The sequence below is a fragment of the Puma concolor genome, chromosome A2, assembly GCF_028749965.1.
Source record: "Puma concolor isolate L17-30 chromosome A2, mPumCon1.1.hap2, whole genome shotgun sequence".
NCBI classification, from domain to species: Eukaryota; Metazoa; Chordata; class Mammalia; order Carnivora; family Felidae; genus Puma; species Puma concolor.
In genome coordinates this window covers 105,734,417-105,746,622 of record NC_141668.1, presented here as the reverse complement: position 1 = coordinate 105,746,622, position 12,206 = coordinate 105,734,417, and the positions used below count along the sequence as shown (strand labels likewise).

Below are 12,206 nucleotides of genomic sequence, written 5' to 3'. Positions count from 1 at the left end.
GTTGTGAACAGGAAAGTGGACAGTGGTAGCATGGAAGGTAAAGATGGCAGACAGAATGAGAAAGTCTAGTATTTGCCTGATGGGAACTTCTTAAGAAGAGAATAAAGAGAATCCATTGGCAATAAAGGGGTAACAATGGAGATTTGTCCAAATTGGGGGAAGTTATGCATTCTGAGATTAAAGAAACATAACGAGTCTTTAGCCAGATGAAAAAATATACCTTCTCCTAAACACATTTTCTCCGTGGGAAAATCAAGAAGAATATCCTAAATATTGCCAGAGGGTGGGGACGGGGACGCAGAATACTTGCAGACAATTATACGCCGTGTACTTCCAAAGCAACAATAACCATAAGCCAAAGCAACTTCCGTGTACTTCCAAAGCAACCAAACATAAGCCAATGAGGTGTATGTAGGTTACCAAAGAATCATAGCCATTAAACTAGAATTCTAAATTCACCTGGAACAGTATTAAAAAGTGAGGATGAGTTAGTTAAGAAACAAAGCTAGAAGTTTGTATCCTTGAAAGAATTACTGAAAATTGAACTCCAGCCAAAGAGAGTGGAACCAGGAAAGAACAAATTGGGTACCAGAAGCAGAAGTAGACAAAGAACCACTGGTAAAATACTGTGGAAAAGTTAAATGAATAGTAATACTTAAAGATTCTAATGACAATTAGAATATAATAATAATATGTTATATATTTAATTACATATATAATATATTATTAAAATATAATAATTATGTTATATAATATATAATATATAAAAGTATATATAATATAATATAATTATATTATATTATATAGTTAAAAATTATTATTAATAATTATAATGATCAACGAATTTCAATGAAATAAGACGAAAGGTAGGAAAGGGGAAGTGTATCAGAGCTAATGTCCTATTGTTAAAAGACAAGTCACACAAGACTTAAAAAAGTTTTTTTTGAATGTTTATTTTTGAGAGAGACAGAGCATAAGTGGGGGAGGCGCAGGGAGAGGGGGAGACACAGAATCCAAAGCAAGCTTTGCGCTCTAACTCATGAATCATGACATCATGACCAGAGCCGAAGTCAGACGCTTAACTGACTGAGCCACCCAGGCGCCCCTAGACTTTTTAAGATGTTTTATTTACATGGTGCTAAAAACATCATTTGCCAGCATTTAAAATTCAAGAGCTTTCTCATAAAGATGTGACTTTCCATTAACTTGAATACACATGTTGTAAATTTTAACTTAATCACTTAGGAGACCATACATAGAAAGTAAGTTTCCAAGACAATTGAAGAAAGTAGGGAAGCATTAAGCCTGGTCTGTGGAAGGGGTGCTATGAAAGGAGAAAAATGGAGAACAAGGAAAAAAGAAAGCATGGTTGTAGAAAACATTAGCAATTCCCATGTGTATCTGATCTCCTTTCACTTATTATTCACACCTTCTAGGAGGATGGAGAATCACTTTTACAGCCAAACAGGAAATATAACGCGAAGGACTCATTTTACAAGTCCTCGACACAAAAGTAAGCATTTTTCCCAGTAGAGTTTTGATTTAAAAACGTATTTCTTCTGGGGCACCTGGGTGGCTCAGTCGGTTGAGTGCCTGACTCTTGATTTTGGCTCAGGTCATGATCCCAGGGTTGTAGGATCGAGCCCCGAGTCAGGCCCCGCGCTCAGCACAGAGCCTGCTTGGGATTCTCTCTTTCTCTCTCTCTCTCTCCCTGTGCCCCTCCCCCTACTCTCTCTCTCTAAAATAACAAAATTAAAATTAAAAATAAGGTATTTCTTTCATCTTTTGTGACACATCCCCCTTTGTGTCCACAATGTCCTGGATGCTGTGAGTAATTCAGAAAACATCAGGCACAGATATTTACTCACACTGATGGCTGAAATAAAACAGGTCAAGGGAGAGTCTTAAAGAAAATCTACGGGTAATAGAAGCATAAAACCAAAACATAAAAGAAATGGTCAGTGAGAGGAGGAGATAAGAGTACAGCATCATAGAAAACAAGAGCAGAGAAAGCCTGAAGGGGTTCATTTACGCAGTCAGAAACCATATTCAGCTTTTGCGATGTGTCTGTGCCTTAGGCTGTGAGGTTCGTCAGGGAATAAGGCGGACAGAGATCTCTGCTCTCAAAGAGCTCTCATTCTAAAGGCAGACGGACAATAAGGACAGACATAACACATAAATAGCTCATATCCTAGAAGATGATGAGGCTGTGGAAACATAGAAGAGAAAAGGTAGAATGGGAAGAAGCATCTGGAGCGTCCTGTGTATGGACGGTAGGCTTCCGTAGTGAATAGGATGTGGGGAGGGGGGGCTCCTTAAGTGATGGGGTTTGAGAGCAGCTCAGAAGACCTAAGGGACTGACTTGCAGATGTCTGGAACGAGCATTTTCCAGGCAGAGGGAATATACAGCCGTTTGGAAAGCCTGTGTCGGAAATGTGCATAGGGTCAGGGAAGAGAGGGGGGCTAGGGTACCTGGAACAGAGTAAGGGGGACATTAGGAAGAGAAGATGGCAAAAAGCAGGGAGTGCCCAGAAGCTGATGTCCAGGGGCATTTTTTTTTAATTTTTAATGTTTTTATTTATTTTTGAGACAGAGAGAGACAGAACATGAGCAGGGGAGGGGCAGACACAGAATCCAAAGCAGGTTCCAGGCTCTGAGCTTTCAGCACAGAGCCTGGCCCGGGGCTCGAACTCACAGACTGTGAGATCATGACCTGAGCTGAAGTCGGATGCTTAACCGACTGAGCCAGCCAGGCACCCCGACATTTTAACCAACTGTAAACACCAGGGCTTTATCTGTGAGGGAAGTGAAGGTCTAGCAGAGAAGCGGCAAGATCAGACTTGCATAGGAAAGCAACATGGTGGCCGCTGTGTCCCCAGCCAACTGATTGGGTCAGGGAGAATTGGGAGGCATCTCTAGAGGTCGGGTAAGGGCAGCTCGTTGGGAAGGTGGTAGGAAGGTGTCAGCCGTGGCTGGCTCCTGGATGTGTTTTATTTTTTTTATTTTTTTTATTTTTTTTTTTCAACGTTTATTTATTTTTGGGACAGAGAGAGACAGAGCATGAACGGGCGAGGGGCAGAGAGAGAGGGAGACACAGAATCGGAAACAGGCTCCAGGCTCTGAGCCATCAGCCCAGAGCCCGACGCGGGGCTCGAACTCACGGACTGTGAGATCGTGACCTGGTTGAAGTCGGACGCTTAACCGACTGCGCCACCCAGGCGCCCCACCTGGATGTGTTTTAAAAGTAGAGCCGACACAATGTCCACATTGGAGGTCGTGAGTGTCAGGGAAATAGGAGTCAAGAACAATTCCAAGGCTTCGGGCTAAGCAGCCGGATGGATCTGAGATTGATTGCCATTCCTTCAACACGGTTGGAAGCAGGGGAGCGGGTTCGGAGGGAAAGGTCAGAAGCGCATTTTAGAAGAGCTGAATATAAAGATGTTCATGAGACATCCAAGTGGCTATGGCAAGTAGGCAGTGGAGTGTGCGGGTCTGGGGTTTGGGAGAAAGGTCCAAGCTAGAGAAATAAGTGTGTGTGTGTGTGTGTGTGTGTGTGTGTGTGTGTGTGTGTGTGTGTGTTGGGGGGGGGGGTCATGGCCTAGAGACAGGTGTGAACTGGCAGGCACGCAAAGGGTGTAGGGAGTGAAACCGCAAATGGCCAAGTACGATGAGCACTGGGAAGGGGTGATTGCAATTGCCCAGTGGGCTTTTTGAAGTCAGCAGGGCCACAGAGAGTGGAGAAGCGATAAGGATGTGTGTGCACCCGGCAAAGCACTCCACCCGCCCCCCCAACCCCTCCCTCCCGACACTGTGCTGAACCCCACTGACGTGCTGCAGATTCCAGCTTCGTGGTTTTCTTTCCTACCGACGGCACACCCAGCACCCAACAGGTTCATGAAATATACATATGATCGGATATTTTCCCAGGCAGCTTATAAAAATATAAAGAGTATATAAGAAACGTGGGATCAAAATAGGAATCATTCTTTCTCTCTCTCTCTCTCTCTTTCTCTGCAACTCTTGTTAGCAGAAGAAAACAGCATTGGGTATTTGTTGACGAACATGATGCCATTTTGTTCATGCAAATGTCACCGAGTAGCCCTTCCTCTTGTGTGTTTTGTGCCTAAGAAATGTTCTGGGAGATACCCGTCCGTTGTGCAAGCTTGGGTTTCAATCATCTTTGCTTAGCTTGCATCGAGTTGAAAATGAAGGCTTTGTAAAGAATGTTACTTCAAGCCCGTTTTGCGGCTGAGCTGGGGGAGGAGAGGCAAATTCGATTTGAACATACATTTGCAGATTCAAAGGCAAAATCCTACTTTTTTTTTTTTTTTTCTGTGAACAGTGCCAGTTTTTAATTAGGGATGATTTTCGTTCTAACCCCTATTTCAGCCTACAACAGATAATGAGTCAGCAAAATCGCTACAAGTCTGTATGGCAAGTTTGCAACAAGATTGCGTGCATTGTCTCCCCATTGTAAAAAGGCTTCAAAAAGTACGGGAACCTTCATTTCCACACAGTTCTTTTCATTGGTGTCTCGGCCACAGCTTCTTATTTTCCTTACGAAGAACGTTGTTCGTGTATGAGCTTTCATTAACGCCAAGTGGTAAAAATATTTATCCTGTTAGAATAGGCTGCATCTTGGGGCACCTGGGTGGCTTGGTCGGTCAAGTGTCTGACTTCGGCTCAGGTCATGATCTCACAGCTCGTGGGTTCAAGCCCCATGTCGGGCTCTGTGCTGACAGCTAGCCCGAAGCTTGCTTCGGATTCTGTGTCTCCTCTCTCTCTGCCCCTCCCCTGTTCATTCTCTCTCTCTCTCTCTCTCTCAGCCTCCCAAAATTAAAATAAACGTTAAAAAAAAATAGGCTGCATCTTTTTAGCAACTCATGAGAAAACAAATGACTGTACTAATTCGTATGACTGTTCTAATGAAGATGCCCGTACTAATTTATACTGTTTACCAAGCTGCGATGCTTTAAGAGCACTACTCAAAAAAGCCAAGTAAACTTCATTGACATTGAAAAAAAGAAGAAATACATGATATGGAGCTGGATTCCGGAACCATAGAGCAAGTTGAGAAAAGAGCTCTGGAGAAGATGTCGACAGCCTGGGGGCCGTTGGTGAGATCCCCGGTTCTACCTGCCATCTCTGGGGCTTTGGCAGCCTGCAGTCTTTTGGGCCCTCAAGTTTCTCATCTTAAAAATGAAGGATTATAACTAAATGGCCTCTGATTTCCTCTCTGGCTTTTGATTTTATCCCCTATTGTATTTTTTTGAATGTTTATTTATTTTTGAGGGGGCGGGTAGGGGCAGAGAGAGAGGGAGACACAGAATCCGAAGCAGGCTCCAGGCTCTGAGCTGTCAGCACAGAGCCCAATGCGGGGCTTGAACTCACAGACCAAGAGATCATGACCTGACCCGAAGTCTGATGCTCACCTGCTCAACCAACTGAGCCACCCAGGCGCTCTTCCCTTACTGTATTCTCATCTTGGTTTCTATCAGAAAAAGTTCCAGTGGTCTTTTGAGAAACAGTTAATGATTTGGCTAAATTTGTGATGCTTTATTCAGAATTTTTTTTATGTTTGTTTCTTTCTTTTGTTTTTAAATCATTCTATTTGATAATCTCTTTTAAAATATATTGGGGGCTCCTGGGTGGCTCAGTTGGTTGAGCATCCAACTCTTGATTTCAGCTTAGGTCATAGTCTCACAGTTGATGAGATTGAGCCCTACATCAGGCTCTGTGCTGACAGTCCAGAGCCTGCTTGGGATTCTGTTTCTCTCTCTCTCTCTCTCTCTCTCTCTGCCCCTCCCCCACTCTCTCCTGCACTCTCTCTCAAAATAAATAAACATTTAAAAAATAAAAGGAACAAAATATGTCATATAAAAGTTTTCTTAGGAAAAAAAAACTTTTGTACCCTGTATGGAAAACTCCATAAAGTATTCATGAAATGTATCAGAGCCTCAAACCGAGATGCATCTTTGAAGACTCAATTCAACTCAGGTTAATTTCTGACTACACTATCCAGATATTGTTCAGAAAAGTGCACCATTTAAGCTTTTGCTACAACTAAAAATATTTCATGAGAGTTAGATTTCCTTCGGGAATTTTCGGACTGGGTGAGTTGAAAACATACACGCCAACAAACACACTGTGGAGCCATCACTGTGCTGTCTGACTTCACAGATATTAATTTATTGAATCCTCACATCACTCCTAGGTGGCAAATATAATTTGTATGTTGTGTATTTTTTTAAAAACATTTTTTAGGGGCGCCTGGGTGGCGCAGTCGGTTAAGCGTCCGACTTCAGCCAGGTCACGATCTCGCGGTCCGTGAGTTCGAGCCCCGCGTTGGGCTCTGGGCTGATGGCTCAGAGCCTGGAGCCTGTTTCCGATTCTGTGTCTCCCTCTCTCTCTGCCCCTCGCCTGTTCATGCTCTGTCTCTCTCTGTCCCAAAAATAAATAAATGTTAAAAAAAATTTAAAAAAAATTTTTTTAATGTTTATTTTTGAGAGAGAGAGAGAGACAGAGCATGAGCAGGGGAGGGGCAGAGAGAGAGGGGGACACAGAATCCGAAGCAGGCTCCAGGCTCTGAGCGGTCAGCACAGAGCCTGACATGGGGCTTGAACCCATGAACTGTGAGATCATGACCTGAGCCGGAGTCAGACACTTAACAGACTGAGCCACCCAGGAGCCCCTGTATGTTGTTTCTTATCTGCTCTTTTATCCCAAGCACCTAGCACAGTGCTTGAAATATAGTAATTTCCAAGTAAATATTTGTTTGGAGTCTATTTCACTGCATCGGTCATGTATATCTGTCAAAAAGAGCAGAACTTTCAAAACTTGAAATACCATCTAAAGATGGTACCTTTAGATCCAAATCCTACGTGTACAATCCTCGCACTTACTAAGATGGCTGGACTCCTTGTACCATTGGTGTGGTGGGACAACGGGAACGTGGCTCCCTCTTCAGAGGCGGGTAATTTGCATTTGCCTCCTGACGTCCACCACCAGTAGCTGAGCGACCTTAAGCAAACAAATTCCATTCTCTAAGCCATCGTTTGTTTATTTGTCAGTTAATGGTCTTTCGGCCCTGCTGCGAAGGTCAAATGATTTTTCTTTTTTGTCAACTATAAGATGTATATAAATAGGTGCATTGGTTTTCCACTGCTGTGTAGCAGATGACCACACACATATCAGCGTTAGACCACAAGACTGTGGTCAGAATGTAAGCGTGCCCCAGTGGGGTTCAAGACTTGGGGTTTCTCAGGCTAGAATTGGGGAGTCAGCGGGGGCTGGATCCTTGTCTCCCAGGAGCACTGAGATTGTTGGCAGAATTCCATTCGTTCCAGCTGCTGGGCTCGTGAGATGTGTCTTCAAGGACAGCTGAAGAGTGTCTGGTGTGTTCTTGTCTCTTTTTAAGGGGCACCTGTTTAGGTCAGACCTACTTAGGAAAGCCCACCTTTGGATTCACTCAAAGTCAACCAGTTAGGGGCCTTAATCACATGGGCACAATCCCTTTTCCATATAAAGTTGCCATACAAAGTATCGCAGGAGTGACCTCTTGTCATACTTACCCGCTCTGCCCAAGCCAGACGGGAGGTAGTTATATATGACATGTACCCCTGGGGGGCAGGAATCTTGGGGGACACCTTAGAATTACCTGCTTGCCATGAGACCACGATGACTCATACCAATTGCAATATGCATTTTTCATAAAATATAATTATTTAATTTCACAGAGCTTATGAAGTTGTTCCTTGGGATAAGATGCTACCACCGAAACTCGATCCAGAAGAAACAACAGTGGAAAAAGCTGCTGACCCGATTTCACAGTGCTTTACACGGAAAAGATATGAAGGGGTACCAGCAATAACCCAGGTCAGTGATCAGGGACCTTAATTGCACAGGCATCATTCCTTTTCCTATATATAAAGTTGCATTTTCGCAACCATGCATTGATTTCTTTTTTTTTTTTAATTTTTTTTAACGTTTATTTATTTTTGAGACAGAGAGAGACAGAGCATGAACGGGGGAGGGGCAGAGAGAGAGGGAGACACAGAGTCAGAAGCAGGCTCCAGGCTCTGAGCCATCAGCCCAGAGCCCGACGCGGGGCTCGAACTCACGGACCGCGAGATCGTGACCTGAGCTGAAGTCGGACGCTTAACCAACTGAGCCACCCAGGCGCCCCACCATGCATTTATTTCTAAGCTGAAGTCTAAAACTTTAATACTCATTCTATTTTAAGAAATATGGAAAGCATGCATAAATATGTACACTTATGGAACTGAGTTCCATGTTTTAATATTTTAACATTGTCTATGTTGGACTTTTTTTCTAAAGTTTATTTGTTTTGAGAAAGAGAAAGAGCACACGGGCACAAGCGAGGGAGGGGCAGAGAGAGAGGAGAGAGAGAGAGAGAGAGAGAGAGAGAGAGAATCCCAAGCAGGCTCCACGACAGTGCGGAGCCGGACACAGGGCTCAATCTCACGAACCGTGAGATCATGACCTCAGTCGAGATCAAGGACTTGGATGCTCAACCAACTGAGCCAACACATCACTTTTATGAAGCGAAAGCCACGCTCCTTGACAGGCCATGTCTCCAGTTCTGTTATTTGCCCCCACTCAGCTTCCCCTCTTCCCCCCCCCCGCCCCGCCCCCGACATTGTGTTCCTCTTGCTTCTCCAGCCCCACCCCCACACTGCGCTCTACTGCATCACTTTCTACGCAGAACCTCAGTGGAGGCCTCATGGGCCATGCTCTTCCTCAACACACCATGTTGTTTTGCAAACAGAGCTCCATTGCCTTCAGTGTTCCAATTTTTCCAGGCTAAATCCCGTGAATCTTTCAGGTGTTATCTTGGACCTCACTTTTACCTTTCCAACCCTGGATTAGATGTCCCTGCTCTGTGCCTGCAAAGCATCTAGCTCCTCCTTCCGTTGACCTCTCTTCCTTTGGTTCTGTTCCTCGCCCCGCAGAAGTCTGACAAGCACTGGGGCCACCTCTCATAATGTAGCTCTTTGCGATGTAAAATAACATAGCACTAAAGAGGAAGATTATTCTATTGACATACGGTTCTAACCAGGGGCTCTTAAGAGGTTCATGAACCACAGGGTGAGAAGCCCACATTATTTTGAAAAACTTTTTTGGTTTTTATAGAGAAAAATGGCAGCGAGAGAGGAAAAACATGGCTACAATAATATAAAGTCTCGGCACGGGATTCGCATGTGCCTTGATTCTTACGGCTGTTTTTAAGAATCTCTCACCTACTTTAAAATATTTTTACATCTTTTGAAAATTGGTCACTTTTTCAACCTATATTTGGCATTTAATTAATCATACCAGGATCCAAAGTTCTCCCTGGCAAGATGAGGTTCAAAGCTCAGGGTCTGGGCAGGACTGAAAAGGGGAGACCAGCCTGGGGCCGGTTGGTTAAACGTCCGACTTCGGCTCAGGTCACGATCTCACAGTTTGGGGGTTCGAGCCCCCCCATCGGGCTCTGTGCTGATAGCTCAGAGCCTGGAGCCTGCTTCGGATTCTGTGTCTCTCTCTCTCTCTCTGCCCCCTCCCCACTCATGCTCTATCTCTCTCTCTTTCAAAAATAAATTAAAATGTCAAAAACAAAAAAATGAGACCTTTGTCAGGACTTCAATCCAAAGGAGTTGGATGATGAGGCAGATTCCAGCTGTGGAAAAACAAACTGGGAAACTGTGGGTCTGAGAGCAGAGCAGAGACCAGAGGGGCTCTGGGGCAAACCCCCGAAGTGTTAAGGATGCTTGGGGAGTGCGTTCTGTTGGGAGCCTGGGGCTTACCATTGATGCCCTGGGGACTGTTAAGAGCACTGGAGATTATATATGAGAATTTACAGTAACTTGTTCATTAACTATGTCCTTCATTTTGATGCCGATTTTAGATGGTTGGTGGACTCTGGGACAGATTTCAAACAAGATCTTTCTTGGCACCCATCAAGCCAGTGACTTTGTAAGTTTTATCTCCTCATGATCTCGTTACTAAATTTTTCACTAAAACATCTTTGTCATTAATATATCTGGTGCTCAATGGGGCGCCTGGGTGGCTCAGTCGGTTGAGCGTCCGACTTCGGCTCAGGTCATGATCTTGTGGTCTGCGAGTTCGAGCCCCGCGTCGGGCTCTGTGCTGACAACTCAGAGCCTGGAGCCTGCTTCAGATTCTGTGTCTTCCTCTCTCTCTGCCCCTCCTCTGCTCATGCTCTGTCTCTCTCTGTCTCAAAAATAAATACTTAAAAAAATTAAAAAAAAAATATGTCTGGTGCTCCAGCCCACAGGTGAGAGAGGGGCTGAGGGGCGTATCCTCTGGAGAATATTCCAGAGACCTCAGACTTCCATCCTTGGGACAGGAAAGAGAACTCAAATCTGTCTCAGTTGCTCAGCGATGCCTGCCTGCCTTTTCTTACACCTCCTTAAAATTTAGACTATGAAATATACCACAACCATTTAAAAATAAATTGTCCTTTAAAAATGAATTTTTATATCAGTAAAAAAAAAAAGATGAGGTGAAAATGTGCCAAATTATAATCGAGTTTAACTGCCGCGTCTACTGTTACAAATAGTGACAATATTGAGAAAAATGTTGTCTTGTCAGCAAACTTAGATTTTGCCGAGCCGTATTCTAAAAATAATGTGTAATTTTCTTGATAAGGATCGTTTAAAATATGTTTTGCCAATGTGTAAAATATCCCAATATAAAAAATAGATTCCAGCATATATGTTGAACGGCAATCATTTTTTTAAAAAAGAGTATGACACTCAAAAAATATAAGACTCTCGAAAACAAAGCAAGCTGATGTCGCTGTGATCATATTCAAATATCTTTTAAAAGAATAAAGATGGAAGGCATTGGTACCCGTTCTACATTACATGAGCGCTAACAAAAATACCTTATTAGCATCTTATTTACATCATGTGGTGAAATGGCAGATAACTCACGCAGATGATAGAAATTTGTATTCCGGTTTGTACGAATCATTGCATTTTTTAAATAAGAAACCATCCGATGAATGAAAAGCTTTACGTCTTGGTCGGTAGGCCACATCTCCAAACTTTCAAGAATGCTGCTCATCCTGCAACCTTCGTCTATGCAAAGGTTGCACTGAGAATCCCACACTAAAACCTGTATGGGAATGTTTCTATGGCTATACTCATAGTGCCAAAACCTAGAAACAACAAAGGTATCTTTCAACAGGCCAGTGGAAAAGTATACAGTGGATAAACATATACATGAGTATACAACCAATGTTTTAATGTTTATTTGTTCTTAATAGAGAGAGTTATAAGACAGAGACAGAGCACAAGCAAGGGAGGGCCAGAGAGAGGGAGACACAGAATCTGAACGAGGCTCCAGGCTCCGAGCTGTTGGCACAGAGCCCGACGTCGGGCTCGAACTCATGGACCGCGAGATCATGACCTGAGTTGAACTCAACCGACTGAGCCACCCAGGCGCCCCGGTGTGTGTGAATCTTAAATGCATTTTGCTCAGTGAAAATAGCCACACCCAAAAGGTCACATATTGTATGACTCCATTTATATGACATTTAGAAAAGGCAAAACCACAAGAAGGGGATAGAAAAATGGCAGCCAGGAGTTGGGAAGGGGGAAAGGGATGTGCATGGAGAGCCTATAAGGGGAACATGAGGGTCATGAACTGTTCTGTATGGTTCTGTGATGGTGGCCACATGACTCTTTGTGTTTGTGAAACCCAGAGAACTAACCACCACAAAGAACAAAGTTTACTGAAGGCAACATGAACTAAGTACGTACATGGAAACACCGATATGTATCTACATACATTCCTGCCCAGGGTGCTGGGGGAATCCAGGATGGAATGCAGATTGTGACAAATGAATCCGTGCTACAAATAAATGACATGACTACACTTGAGTGGATGGGGGCAAAACCGGGTGATCTTAAAAAAGGCTGGGCCCTAATAAATTTGGAAATAGTATTTTGACCGAAAAATGTAAGGCTAAAGACAAAAGGAATGCATGCATATAAGCGCTATACTCCAGGTGGTACGTGTGTACCCGCAGGGTGTGTTCCCGCAGGGAAGTGGGTTGGTGATTCTAATACTTCTGACATATAGGGTTGAACAAAATGAAACTTTTGGTGGGAAACAGGAGGCAAGTTTCACGCTGTCAGGAGGAAATACAGGTAAGTAGGGGAGAAAGGCTAAGAGGT

At 43.8% G+C, this 12,206-nt stretch overlaps 1 protein-coding gene across 2 annotated transcripts in view; it reads left to right on the top strand.

Moving 5' to 3' along the window:
- The window catches only part of SPMIP7 (sperm microtubule inner protein 7), a 55,318-nt gene that overhangs the window by 25,253 nt on the left and 17,859 nt on the right, over positions 1-12,206 (top strand). For both annotated transcript variants that reach the window (XM_086697116.1, XM_086697115.1), the window contains exons 3-5: positions 1,437-1,513; positions 7,737-7,875; positions 9,908-9,975. In XM_086697116.1, the coding sequence (XP_086553242.1) occupies positions 1,437-1,513; positions 7,737-7,875; positions 9,908-9,975 (284 nt within the window). The remainder of the gene's footprint in view (positions 1-1,436; positions 1,514-7,736; positions 7,876-9,907; positions 9,976-12,206) is intronic.